Here is a 14334-nt window from a genome sequence, read left to right on the forward strand (position 1 = left end):
GAAGATCTCGTCCCGCAAGGATGCCGGGATGTACAGGCGGTGGAGTGTCTTGCCGTTATTGGTGGTCTTTCGATACACCATGTCTTCCATCACAGTGAAGTCTTGCTGCATTTTTTGGTCGTTTTCTGCCAGTGCCTTGAGGATGTTTTGAATGTGTGTGTCATTGTGTTGTTCTGTGTACAGGATGTCAGCAGTCAGAGGGAAACTGTCTACCTTCTGGATCTGAACGGTTGCAATCGACCCCGCTGGAGGTGGAACACGAGAGAGGGCATCGGGGACTACATTTAGTTTTCCCTTGCGATATTCCACAATGAAGTCAAACTTCTGCAGTCGCAGAGCCCATCGCAGGAGTCGACTGGATGTTTTCGTAGACGTCAGGACCCATTGGAGTGCAGCATGATCAGTAATAACTGTGAACATTTTTGTCTCAAGATAATACTGCCACTTTTCAAGGGCCCAAATGACTGCTAGGCACTCCTTTTCTGTTGTGGTGTAATTCCGTTCTGCTTTGTTCAGAGTTCTGCTTCCAAACGCAATGACATGCTCGGTCTCAGGGCCTGTGCGTTGTGTGAGCACTGCACCAAGACCAGTATCACTTGCGTCGGTGTGGACAACAAAATGCAGGTCAGGCATGGGGTGACCTAGAACAGGTGGTGATGTGAGACATGCCTTCAGTTTCTCAAATGCCTGTTGGCAAGCTGCAGTCCAGACAAAGCTTTGGTCCTTCTTCTTCAGGTGGTTCAGTGGCTCGGCAATCTGGGAGAAGCCTGGGACAAACCGGTGGTACCAACCGGAGAGTCCCAGAAACCTTTGAACCTCCTTAAGGTTTTGGGGCACCGGGTAATTCATGATTGCGGTCACTTTGTCCGGATCGGCAGTGACACCAGCAGCATTCACGATGTGTCCAAGGAATTTAACCTCAGACAGGCAGAAGTGGCTCTTCTTGAGGTTCACCGTCAGGCCAGCACGGAACAGACAGTCAAAGACATCCTGGAGGTCGGAGAAGTGTTGGGAGACTGAGTTCGAGAAGCATAAAATGTCGTCAAGATAAACGAGGCAGCATTTCCCATTCAGTCTCTCCAATACAGTAGCCATCAACCTTTGGAACGTGGCAGGAGCATTCTTGAGTCCGAAGGGCATCACCTTGAACTCATACAAGCCAGATGGAGTGATGAAAGCAGTCATGGGTTTGCTTTCCTTGCTCATGGCTACTTGCCAGTATCCAGAGTTGAGATCAATGGTAGAGAAGATTGTCGATCCAGCCAAAGACTCCAGAATCTCTGAAATGTTGGGTAGCGGAAAAACATCACTTTCTGTCAACTTATTCAGCCGTCGGTAGTCGACGCAGAATCTATGACCACCATCCTTTTTAGGCACCAGAACAACCGGGGAGGACCAGCCAGAATGTGATGGCTCGATGATGCCTTGTGCCAACATCTCTTGGACATGGTCCTTCACGATGGCCTGTTTGATGGGAGACATGCGGTATGGCTTTTGTTTGACAGCAACGTTGGTGGTAGTGTGGATGACGTGTCTTAGCACCTCTGTTTTCCCAATGCGGTGGGTGCACACATCAGGGTTGCTCAGTAGTAAGTCACACAACTGTTGTTTCCCATCCTCTGGTATTTGAGCGGCTGACACTGCTCGCTCAATGTAGTCCTGTACGCTTAAGCGTTGTGGTTGCAAGGACAGCAGAGGAGGTGGAATGGAACTGATGAGCGACACGTGGTGTGTGTGTAGTGTCCGGTACTGTGGGGACAATGTAGAGATTAGCGCACTTCCGGGTTGGAAGAAGAAGACAGCGGATGGATTGGCTTTGAACGTGAAAGAGTTGTCTGAGACATTCAACTGTATTTGGCTATGGTATATGAAGTCTAGTCCCAGGACAATTCCGTATGCCAGTGCCACAGATGGAAGGACAGCTACTGACAGGTCAGTCACGTTTCCATGAACACCAAGATCTAGATCCATCCAGCCAAGTGGTGTTACAAGCTCTCCATTTGCTAGGTACAAAGAACCCTGTGTCCATGAGTTAACTGCTTTGGACTTCAGCACATCGGACCACAGGTATTCATGTAATAGGGTGCAGCTTGCACCAGTGTCTAGGATGGCCTTTCCATACCAAGAACCAATGGTGACCGGTACAACAAGCTGTTGAGGAGCAAGGGGGCCTGGCAGATCCGTGGCGGGAGCAGTCGCGAAAGGAGAGGAGGTAAGTGTGTTTTTCATACTCTTAGATGAAACAGCAGTAAGGGCATTTGTATTTCCACTTGATTTCTGTTTATGTTGTTGTTGTGAATGTTGTTGGCGAGGGTGGTGTACAGGAGAGCTATGTTTAGGGCAGGAACCAGGATTGTGTGTGCCTTTGCACCTCCAGCACAACAGAGGTGGTCGGCTTTGTGCTGAATGTGGTAAGGGGTTGGAAACCTGTTGTGGTTGGTTGTATCTGATGTGTTTTGCTTGGTCTTGTTCTAGCTGGTGTTCGTGGTCCTTTTCCAATTGGTGACCAAGACGGACAAGCTCATCGACATCTTTCACACGTCCTCGAAGTTGACTGGCAAGGTAAGGCTTGATATTCTTAAGTATGAGTTTCACAATATCTTGCTCAGTGAGTAGTGAATTCCATCTCCTACATAATGCTCTATAGGGATAAGCGAAATCTCTTATTGACTCCTTGTCTTGTTGCTTTTTTGTGCGCACTCTCTCCGCCAGCTCATCTTGGTAATCTTCGGCCAGAAATGCGGATAGGAAAGAAGTCTTGAACTCCTCCCACGTACCAACTTGAGTACGGGTGATTTCCCACCAGTCCCTGGCGGTACCATGGAGAACTGTCCGGAATGTGGCAAGAATGTCAGCGTCTGTCAGAGGATGCAGTGCAATAAAGTCCTGACATTTTGACAAATAAAGCACAGGGTCTGTGTCGTCTCCGTTTTTTCCATAAGTAGGAAAGACTTTCATCAGCTTGATATGATCCACTCTGGAAGAGTGTACAGAAGAGTGTACACTAGAAGAAGAAGACACAGCAGGTTGAGAAATGACATGTGCCGAAGAGCTGACCTGTGTGTGGCTCGTAACGGGTACATGTGAGGTTTGAGTGACTTTTCGTTGCAATTCTCCCATTTGCCTCTGTGTGTCCCGAGAAGTGTTCTCCACTCTCTGCACTTGATCACACAAGGAGTCGAATCTGGCTGTCAGGGTGTTCACTAGTGACATGCACTCAGTCAGTTGTGTTCCTTGAGTCATCATCCTGCCATTTATGTCAGACATAGTCATTTGAGATGCTTTAAAATCCCTTTGGAGTTCAAGTTGCAATTGTTGTACATTAAAGGTTAGTTCAGAAGTTGTGGTAGTTCGTACTTTTTCACACTCCTCAGCAGCTACTTTTCTCATTGCTTTCATGATAGAATCTAGTTCTCTTTCCATTTTGTCTTGCATAGTTAGCACAGTGGTTGTGAGGTAGGCGAAGTGAGCTTGAGACTGTGATGCATGTTCATCAAATTTACCCTGCATGTGATCACTGAGTTTTTTCATTGCATCTCCGATTTCTCTCTGATTTTGCTCAACTAGTAAGTAGACCTGTTCCCAGTTATCTTGTGCACGCTCTGCCAGTTGTCCTAATGCACGTCCTGGAGTCGGAAGTGCTCCTGGGAGTGGCAAAGGAGAACCATCCTCAGACACTGGGGTTGTGGCAGAGAGGTCAAGTGAAAAAGTGGAATGAGTAACTACTCCATCTTGAGCACTGGTGTACACAGGGGAACTGCTATGTGTTACAGGGGCAATGGAGGGAGCACAGGTGATTAAAAGTGGATTAGACATTTCAGCCACTGTCTGATCAAGTAGGGAGATGGGATGTAGTGGCCTGTCTGCAGCAGGGTCATGAGTATGTGTGTTAGAAGTAGGTATGCGAGCAGAAGGGGCAGGTGTATGTAGATTTTGAAGTGGTATGGGTGCAGAGGAGACCTGAACATTAGTTATGTTTGAAGAAGGGACAGGTGTATTTATGTTAGGAGGGTTGAGTAAGATGTTGGGGGGTGAATCAGTAGGAAGAGGAGGGGAAGACATGATGAAAGATATCAATCGATTCATGTGCTAAATATCAGCTATCAACATGCAAGAGCAATATCAAAAAGACACAGCAGGGGGCAGCAACGAATGCACAGCGAATGATCAGGTTACAGGTATAAGAATCAATGTAATGGATTAAGTGAAAATTGCAAAGGGTGTGTGTGGTGCTTGTGTTACTGTGTGTGTGCGTTTTTTTTTTTTTTTTCAAAGTCCCAAAACAGCACAGCAAAAAAGTTCAAGCAAGCTCAGCGCGGCGGCTGATCAGCAGGGCAAGCAGAGCTTCAATGTCCAGCACAGCAAAGTTAATTCAAAGTCCAGCACAGCAAGTAATTCAAAAAATATCCAAAATGCAAAACTTAAATGTTCAGATGTTTTTGACACCAATGTCACTCCATACTCAGTAATTCAAAAACGGTGGCACAAATGTCACTCCATAGGCAAAAACAGCGAAGCAGCCACTCTCAAACAAATAAGTGATCAGTTGAAGATCAAGGGCTCAGAGATAAAACAAAACAATCTCCGGCCCCACGTTGGGCGCCATTCTGTAACGGTGTGGTGATTGGGGGAACTGCAATCTTTAAAAAAATATTAAATCCCAAAACACCGTCAGCAAAAATATCAGTGAATCAGTCAGTGGAAAGCATGAGACGAGGCAGTTCCTTAAACTTTCAAAATCTTCATTCATTAAATGTTCATTAATCCAACAAAAAAGGTATATCCAACAAAAAGGGCATTACATCCAAAGGGCATTAATCCAATATGTTCCAAGAACAAAAAAATAGGCCTAGTCGTTGTTATCAACTCTCCAAAAATAGGGTGGAAAAAGGAGAGGAAGAGGATAGAGAAGGTAAGTGTAGTGTTGTAATGTGGGTGTGTGGAATTATGTGCGTTTCTGGGCTTTTGGTGGAGTTGCGTTGTAACTTGTCAAGGTGTGTAGGCTACTATTGTTTGGGGGTGAAGGGCAAGACGGAGAGAGCAGCCAGCGAAGTTAGTGGCAATATCCAGCCAGTTCATTTACTCACGAGTCTTCTTATTGAAGAGGGAACCACCCAGGTCCTTTTAGACGATGTATTCCATTCTTCTTAGGCAAAGACAATGTCGGCACGCTTACGGCAGTTCTTTCGGATATCACGAAGGGTCCGTACACTGCAAATTAAGGGGGTCTTCAAACAAGATGAAAAACATTACAATTAAGGGGAAAAGTACTCAAAACAAGTGAAATAATCTGTCCATGCAGCAAGTGAATTTCACTTGGTAAGATTTCTTAAAATAAGATTTCCGAAAGACTTGTTTCTAGATTTAATGGAGGCATTTGGAAGGCTTAAAACAAGACAAATATGCTCATTATGAGACGAAATGACTTGGGTTTCAACTTTTTCTAGCCCTAAATTAAGTGAAATATACTAAATACTAGATTAAATTTCTTGAAAAGCAACCGTTTGCAACCTCAAAGTAAGTGAAACATACTGAAAACAAGCATATCAAAATACTGGTTTTAAGATTATACATCTTGAAAAGCAACTTTTCGCTACCTCAAAATGAGTGAAACATACTGAAAACAAGCATATTAAAATACTGGATATAAGATTATACATCTTGAAAAGCAACTTTTTGCTACCTCAAAATAAGTGAGATGTACTGAATACAAGCATTTACACTCTTTTCCTTTGGCAAATTAAGCTCAATATTAGTAAAGGAAACACTAAATGTAGAGTACAGTATTCCAGAAAGACTGAATTCTGTCTTAAACCAAGATCCATGATGATCTTGAAACGAGGCAGTCTTCATGCTGAAACTAAACCTTAAAAGCATTTTTACAATATACAAAAAAACACAACCAGAATGACTTGTTAACATATTTAACATTTATTATTTCCTCTTTGTTCACACAAAATCACAGTTGGCATTTTCCAACATTGCACTCTGATATACAGGCTTTGAAAAAGTCTCTTTACATTTCTCTCAGTCCTTATGAAACAGCATTTTAACATTGTATGCTGAAATACAGGATAGACAGATCAGACACATTCAGACAGTAGCTGGGTTGCCTGAAAAACGTTTCTGCTCACTTGCGCCACTTCAGGGACTATGGCGAGTGACTCAATTTCGTTTGGGACTGGGCTATATGCTTAAGACAAATAACTTAGATGTACTGGGACGCCAGTAATATAAGGAAATTAAATTCTCAGCCCTTATGAAGTAGCGATTTTCCACTATTGCAACCTGAAATACAGAATTTGAAAAATCTTAAGGGATACCCCACTCCCATTTAAAATGAGCCACTCACCAAAGTCCCTAGACTTGGATAAGTGAGCAGGAGCTTTCCAGGTGAACCAGCCATTTTGCTGCTTTGCATTGCATCCTGAATACAGGCTTTGAATACATCTCTTCACATTTCTCTCAGTCCTTCTGAAGCAGCATTTTAACATTGTATGCTGAAATACAGCATGGGTATAACTTAAGGGATACCCCACTACCAGGTGAAATCGAGCCTCAATTTGGCAGCAAAAACGTTTGAGATCGTAACCTTTGAGTACAGTCCTTATGAAGCAGCATTTTAACATTGTATGCTGAAATATAGGATAGGTAAAACTTAAGGGATACCCCACTCCCAGGTAAAATTGAGCCTCAATTTGGCAGTGCAGACGGTTGAAATCATAACCTTAGAGTACAGCAACTACTTTATGCTCAGCAAAGCAATTGTCACCTATATTAACATCTTATTTGCTGTGATGGGGGTTGGCAACACAAAGACTGTTTAAGATCCTGTCTTGTACCTTCAAAAGACCTTCTCTATGCTACTCTTTGATGGGTCACATTCAGACAGTGGTTGGGTTGCCTGAAAAACGTTTCTGCTCACTTGCGCCACTCCAGGGACTATGGCGAGTGACTCAATTTCGTTTGGGACTGGGCTATATGTTTAAGACAAATACCTTAGATGTACTGCGACGCCAGTAAAATAAGGAAATTAAATTCTCAGCCCTTATGAAGTAGCGATTTTCCACTATTGCATCCTGAAATACAGAATTTGAAAAATCTTAAGGGATACCCCACTCCCATTTAAAATGAGCCACTCACCAAAGTCCCTAGACTTGGATAAGTGAGCAGGAGCTTTCCAGGTGAACCAGCCACCGTCTCAATTTCACTTTGGGGTGGGGTTCACAATTCCCACCTCTTACGAAGCAGCATTTTGCTGCTTTGCATTGCATCCTGAATACAGGCTTTGAATAAATCTCTTCACATTTCTCTCAGCCCTTATGCAGCAGCATTTTAACACTGTATGCTGAAATACAGGATAGGTATACCACACTCCCAGGTGAAATTGAGCCTTGAAATAGTAACCTTAGAGTACATCAACTACTTTAAGATGGTAATATAGGTGACAATTGCTTTGCTGAGCATATTTGCTGTGATGGGGGTTGGCAACACAAAGACTGTTTTAACCCGGTCTTGTACCTTCAGAAGCGCGCTCTCTATTCTGCTCTTTGATGGGTCACATTAAGACAGTGGCTGGGTTACCTGAAAAACTTTTCTGCTCACTTGCACAACTCGAGGGACTATAGCAAGTGACTCAATTTCGCTTAGGTTTGGGGTACATGTTTAAGACAAACAACTTAGATGTACTGGAACCCCAGTAATAAAAGGAAATTAAATTCTGCCATTATGAGGTAGTGTTTTTCCAACATTGTATCCTGAAATACAGGCGTTATTAAGGGATACCCCACTCGGAGGTAAAATTGAGCCACTCAAAGTGAGCAGGAGAGTTTTCCCGGTGACTCAGCCACTGCCTCAATTTCACTTTGCGGTGGGGTATTGGTCAAAGACCAACACCTTAGACCCACTGAATAATTACAAAAAAACAGCAATTAACTTGTGAAACACACAAAACAATGCAATAGTAACAATCAGTAATCAACAACTGACAGATTTACTTCTCAATGAATGCGTTCCACTCGGCCATTGCTTTTTTGTATGAACTAGTGGCATCCTTATCATGGAGGGCGTCACCAATGACCTCCGTTTGAATAACAGAGAGCAGGGTTGCCACACATTTGGGGTATGTGAGGTGCAATGTATAATAGTACGCCATCAACACCAACATCCCCTCTGAAAAATCTTCCTGCTTGAGGGTTGTAACAGGTACGTTACCCACAGCCACAATGGTAGTTGAGCCATCAAACAGCAGAACTGGGGAGCAGAGAGGACGCTTCTGCAGGTAGAGGGCAGGGTCTTCGTTTGACTGGAGCAAAAAAAAAAAGAATGTGCAGAGAGAAGACAAACAAATGTTTAACGTTGGCAACTTGCAGATTTTAAGACTTAAAGATTCTAAAAACATTTATTTACAACAGGGGAGGGAGGAATGCATCAAGTATGATTCCTACAACTTAAACACCACACAACTTTTTTATTGTCCTGAAATGGCTTGGAACTCAATGTTTTGCGTCACTGGCCAGTTCCCTCATCTGGTGGCCCTGGCCTGAAACAGCACATGCAGGTTTGCCCACTGAACAATGGAAAAGCCCCTTCAAAAAGGAGAGCTGAACGCCTCAAGAGCAATGATGTGGGTTCAACCTTCTCAAAATAAACAGTAGCCTTTTGTCTCCTCGTTCTCCTTACTGGAAATGTGAAATAAAAATGGGGGTATACCGAGAACAAGTCATATCAAACATACTGTGTAGGGAAGTGCAGAACATGATTGCAGTTGTGTGAACGACGAAGGAGGGAACTCATGAGCAAGGGAGAGAATCGCACATATGAACATTGAAAAAGACTCTTAGAAGTGGAGAGCTGGTCAGCTCAGCTCAGCAGTGTCAAAAACAGACAGAGTAACAGACACATCATGTAATAAATGTAGTATAGATTAATAACAGACAAGCTGATGAAAAGTTTTAGATTTTTTGTTGCAGTTTTGTGAATTAATGAATTCGCATAAATCTGGGGAAATATTTGCTTACCTTCAAGATATGAATAAGTGCCTCACTGCAAGCGAGCTTCTTTGGTGGCAAAACGGATGAGGGGAAGAGGGGTGGCAGTGCATTGAAGAGGGCCAGTGTGAAATCCACTAAAGAATAGAAAGAATGGTCAGAATGCTGTAACAATATTACTACATGTGAAAAGGGCTCTACATTAACCCATTGATGCTGGACATTGCATTGTGCAACATTGGCCCTGGCGCTTCACAACATTCAGGGTCGTGAGATTCGAGAGAATTTTATGAAAAGTCTTGGTATGTTAAGAGTTAAATGAACACATTCCAATGCAAGATGAGGGTCTCAACATTTAAATACAACTTATTGCATGTTTTTATGTGCTTCAGAGGCTAATATATTTAGGTTTTTATATTCTGAGGGCAACCTTTCTTAAAAAGGGCTTAGGCATTCACTGCATATAAATATGGAACAGCAACTTACCACTGCGAACATCCAAAGGAAAAGGGGGTTTGAGGACTTTCTTCCACACGCTATAGAACTGCACCTTCGTGCAGAATTCTGTCCATCTTCCTCTTACGTCCTCGATGTATCTGCGGTTAGTACCATCTACTATGCGCCGTAGTTCATCCATGGCCTGAAACATCATAAAACACTGTGTTCAAAACGCTTACAACATACACAGCAATTGAGGTTCAGATGAGAAGAAAAAAAACAAAACATACGTTTCGAACATCTTTAAAGCATGGATATGCATCAAGGATTTTTGCAGGTCGGTCTTCTTCCTTGGTAACATCTGAATCGATAAAGGCCCGTCTGGCTTCGAACTCGAGGTCCAGAATTTGCGCCACATCATTTTGATTGGGTTTTGCATTGGGCTTGTTGTACATGTTGCTCAAGGTTTTGTAGTGTCTGGCCTGCATCTTCAGACTGTCGAGACCCGCTTAAACAACAATAAAAACAAATACATTTTAATGTTAACATTGTAACACCAGTGAAAATTTAAAATACAAATAATAAAATGTTAAAATACAAATAATAATGTTTTGCAAAACTTATGAACAAGGACTACAGGCTGGGAAGTGTGCTGAGGAGGGCTTACCAGCAACATCTTTTGCAGGCATGGTTGGTGAAGCAATCACAGTCATGGGTGCCGGTGAGGAAGACCTGGATGATGGAATTGCTGCTTTGGTGCCACTCTTTGTCTTTTTTGGCACAGGGGGATCTCGTGCTGGGGACGCTTGAGAAATAATAGGGGAAAAATACAGAAAAATTATAATCTCTTAAAGGGACACTGAGATTTTTAGTTGTTTATTTCCAGAATTCATGCTGCCCATTCACTAATGTTTCCTTTTTCATGAATATTTACCGCCACCATCAAATTCTAAGCATTCATTATGACTGGAAAAAAATGCACTTTTCATACATGAAAAGGAGGATCTTCTCCATGGTCCGCCATTTTGAATTTCCAAAAATAGCCATTTTTAGCTGCAAAAATGACTGCTTGGACCATACTAGAACATATGTGTTCATTACTCAGTAAACTTTCATGTAAAGATCAAATTTCACAATAGGCAACACAGTTTCCATGATCAGCATAGTTGCAGTACCTTTTATGACCATTTCATGCACAGTGTCCCTTTAAACTAGCACCACCCGCCAGCAGCTTATTTTTTGCCTGCGAGTGGGTATAGCCTCAGACAATGTCCGAACGCCCTGAATCTGGCAAACCAATCACAACGCAGGGAATATAAGTTTTGAATCTTTCGGACAGGGTTTTCAGGGATTTATGACAAAGCGTTGGCCAATAGGCAAAGACAGTTTGAAAAACTGGTTGTTGCCATCAACAATCTTTCGATGAGTCATTGATCGGGGCTGGACTAAATATTCACTTCTAGTCTGGCTTGTCAGGCCAGATCACATGCACACACAGACACGTAGTTATGTTTTGCAAAACTTATGAACAAGGATTACATGCTGGAAAGTGCTGAGGAGGGCTTACCAGCAACATCTTTCGCAGGCATGGTTGGTGAAGCAATTGCAGTCCTGGGTGCCGGTGAGGAAGACCTGGATGATGGAATGGATGCTTTGGTGCCACTCTTTGCCTTTTTTGGCACAGGGGGATCTCGTGCTGGGGACACTTGGAGAAATAATTGGGGGGGGGGGGAGCAGGAGGAGGAGGAGGAATCACACACAAACACAATTATTAAAATGAATACAACCAAAAATCAGACATAGTGCATCTTTGGTTCAACAAAGTACAAAAAAATAAAATGAATATAAATTTAAAAAGATAAACAAAAACCTTCTAGTTTCGTTTCATGACTGTAGTAATTGTTACTTTTGCATACCTGCACTGCAATTGTCATCACTGAGGTCTTCACTGCTCTCAAGAATGACTGTATCAGCCGATCCGCTCGTGTCTGTCAAATCCGTGTCAATGTCTTGGTCTTCACTGAAGAGAGTCTTTGCTGGGCCTCTCAGAAGAACGGGGCCCTGCCTCTTCCTGCATGGGGATCTCATATTCTGGAGTCGCTTGAACATTTTTGTGTAGACCGTCAGCTGTGGTGAAAGAATGCTAGTTAAGTAGTCTATCTTTTTTCCCCAGTTCGTTGGTTGTTTTGGTTTAGTAGAGAAGAGAAGAGCAAGTTAATTTGCCTGGCACAAAAGTACTGCTATATACTACACATTTCAAGAAAAGAAACAGTCATCCACAAAGTTGACGGTATAAGATTTGTGGTAGAGAGCAAGGATTTCAGTGACCTGAAATATTTACTGTTAATTTAGTGCAAGAATGAGTCCTCATATGACAGTGGTATGGCACAGATCAGAGTCCTAATGCACAGTCCAGGTAGATAGCTAGTACCGTATTCAACACACACACACACACGGTGGTGGGTTAGAGCTTGTAGCAGGAGGCATTTTAGACATTACAAAAGAGCTAGAAGGCAAATAGACATATTTTTAAGAAAACGAGATAAAACAATACTTACATGTGGCATATTTGGATCAGTATCACGCAACATGGGGTAGTACTCAATTATTTTCTGCGACATGACTTTCATTTCCAGCTTTGAGGGATAGCTTGCTTCTTTTCCCATCGGACTTGCGCGAAGGATTGCAACCATGCTTGTTATGGTGTTTCTTATTAGTCTGCAACACAGCTCCTTCGACATCTTGAAGCCTCTTTCCTTCCCACTCTGAAGGAGTGCAAAATATTGAGCCCGTACCAAATCCAACTCTGAGTCCGTGTAAACGACATATTCTGGAGGGTCTGGCATCTTCATCTTTTTCTCATCTGATGTGGGAGTGGAGGTCTTAAGCTGGCATGGTGACGCAGAAGTAGTTGAGGGCATGCTCCTGTATTCACTGCAAGCACTTGAATCTTGGTCTATATTTCCAGACTATTAGAATAATGCAGGAAGAAAACAAAATGCATTGGGACAATTAGAAATATGGTTAATGCTTAATACAATTTAATGTTCATAAAGTACATAGTGCATACATAGATGTATAGATAGATCTGATGTAACTTACATTTTCATTGATAAAATCCCAAATTCTTCTCCTTCTAAGAAAGTTTTCAGGGCCAGGAAAAAGGTCTTGCAAGTCCTCTCGGCTAAGGGCTTTCAAGGTGCATTCGTCAACACTTGCAGCTGTAGACGACAAATAAAAACACTGTGTGTAAAGTAGAGTCAAGTTAAAAATCCAAGCAATACCTTTTTTGAACATTTCCTGCAGTGTCCCTTTAACCTAAAAAAATCTTTACCTTCCAATACCGAACGAGTGGCTTCATCAAATCCATCCATTGTCATCAGGTTAGGCGGCAGGCTATAAACAAAAACACAAAGCCAGAATTAATTAGCGGGGGAAAAACGTGGATATCCATGCACACACTCTTCTGTAGTCGTGCAGACAGCGAGCGAGTCGTGATGGAAAATTCCAGACTAGAGCTCTAGCCAATTGGTTTGACTTCGGTCTAACAATCCAGTCAGTGTGCCCCAAGCCAGGCCGTGCCCTCACGCAACACCTTTGAAAGTCGATTATAACCAGGCTAGCGTGCCCCCATTCTCGGACATAGCTACTGTTAATTTTAGCAGCAACATACACACATTTGCTCACAAATAAAACCTTTTGTGTATGCTCGGAATATCATGCATGAAGTTGGTTATTCAAATCGGAAGCAGATCCCCGCGGGCGTTGCTAACGCTAAAATGGCCGCCAAATGACAGGACCAGAGCCGTATATAGACGGCTCTAGACAGGACTAGCAACTCTGCTAGCAGTGCCACATGCGGTTTGAGTGTTAGCCATAACCAAAAACATGAGGTTTGAATGTTAGCCATAACCAAAAACGTTCCGTTTGGGTGTTTTATAACGACAATACATGAACGCGATAAAAAGTACATGCATCTAATAAAGATAACCGTGTGTATTCTCGGAACATCACGCATTTGGTTGTTCAAATCGGAAACAGATGCCCGCGGGTGTTTCCAATGCTAAAATGGCCGCACAAACGACAAGGCTACCAACTCTGCTAGCAGTGCCCCATTAGTCAGCTAGAAAAAAACATGCTGTTTCAGTGTTGGCCAAAATATACCACAGCGATAAAAAGTACATGCATCCAATAAAAATAACATATACCATCATATGAAGTACGTACACACTTCTGGTTAATAACGCGAACGTGTTTGGGTTGGGTTTCACCCACCACATAATCCCTTTTTCAAAACTGGAAGTTGGCCACGAGCAAACGCCAGCTAGCGTGCTAAGCAAGTGACCAGTCCAGTCGACTTGAGAAACAGTCACAGGAAACCCCTTAATAAAACGTTGATGTTAGCGAGAAAATAACAATTATATATGTATATATATATACACGTTACGCTCCCTTACCTTGATTGAGCCGCTTCTTCGCCTGTCTTCTTCGTCTTCCAATACTACTGCGTAGAGTACATGAGGGTACTCTCGTGGTTTGAAACTCAACCTTGAACTCTCACTTGCACTGACCAGAAATATTCTCTGCACTGACGCAATTGACGTCGGAACGTTGGATGACGTAAACCGAGGATGGGAATAAAATATAATGTATTATGACCTTTTAAAAAAATATTACAAGTTTTTCACAACAACATATTGATCATATTAAAATAAATTAAGTGAAATGAAACTGAATGTTTCCTTTTAAAATAATAAATACAAATGACTATCCACCCCAGTGATCCACCACATGCAGGTCACCAGCCAGCTTCAGTGCAGTCAGGATCAATCATATTGATGAATGAATGAAATGCGAGCGAAAGTTGACTGGCATCATGGCGGCTTGGAGGTGTTGGATTTGTTTT

The 14334-nt window shown here is 42.7% G+C and overlaps 1 protein-coding gene across 2 annotated transcripts; it reads right to left on the bottom strand.

Moving 5' to 3' along the window:
• Positions 1 to 5908: 5908 nt before the first annotated feature.
• Positions 5909 to 14002, bottom strand: LOC134437281 (uncharacterized). Of its 2 annotated transcripts, none has more exons than XM_063186775.1 (11): positions 13886 to 14002; positions 12763 to 12824; positions 12531 to 12649; positions 11987 to 12397; positions 11345 to 11555; positions 10996 to 11133; positions 10096 to 10233; positions 9719 to 9936; positions 9477 to 9630; positions 9021 to 9127; positions 5909 to 8305 (listed from the first exon to the last, which is right to left on the bottom strand). In XM_063186775.1, exons 2-11 carry the CDS (start codon positions 12806 to 12808, stop codon positions 7994 to 7996), a joined length of 1854 nt encoding a protein of 617 aa, XP_063042845.1. In that variant the 5' UTR covers positions 12809 to 12824; positions 13886 to 14002; the 3' UTR covers positions 5909 to 7993. The 2 variants fall into 2 exon arrangements, with proteins under 2 accessions (XP_063042845.1, XP_063042844.1); XM_063186774.1 differs by having other exon boundaries at positions 11345 to 11588.
• Between the last annotated feature and the right edge of the window lie 332 nt (positions 14003 to 14334).

Source organism: Engraulis encrasicolus, chromosome 21 (assembly GCF_034702125.1).
Source record: "Engraulis encrasicolus isolate BLACKSEA-1 chromosome 21, IST_EnEncr_1.0, whole genome shotgun sequence".
Classification (NCBI taxonomy): Eukaryota; Metazoa; Chordata; class Actinopteri; order Clupeiformes; family Engraulidae; genus Engraulis; species Engraulis encrasicolus.

What these genes read in the sequence shown, in the direction of transcription:
- LOC134437281 (XM_063186774.1), bottom strand. Translation starts at nt 12,808, where the DNA reads ATGACAATGGATGGATTTGATGAAGCCACTCGTTCGGTATTGGAAG. An exon ending in GCCTGCAAAAGATGTTGCTG is followed by an intron (nt 9,937 to 10,095) that starts GTAAGCCCTCCT and finishes TTGTTGTTTAAG; the next exon opens with CGGGTCTCGACAGTCTGAAG. An exon ending in CACTTATTCATATCTTGAAG is followed by an intron (nt 8,306 to 9,020) that starts GTAAGCAAATAT and finishes TTTTTGCTCCAG; the next exon opens with TCAAACGAAGACCCTGCCCT.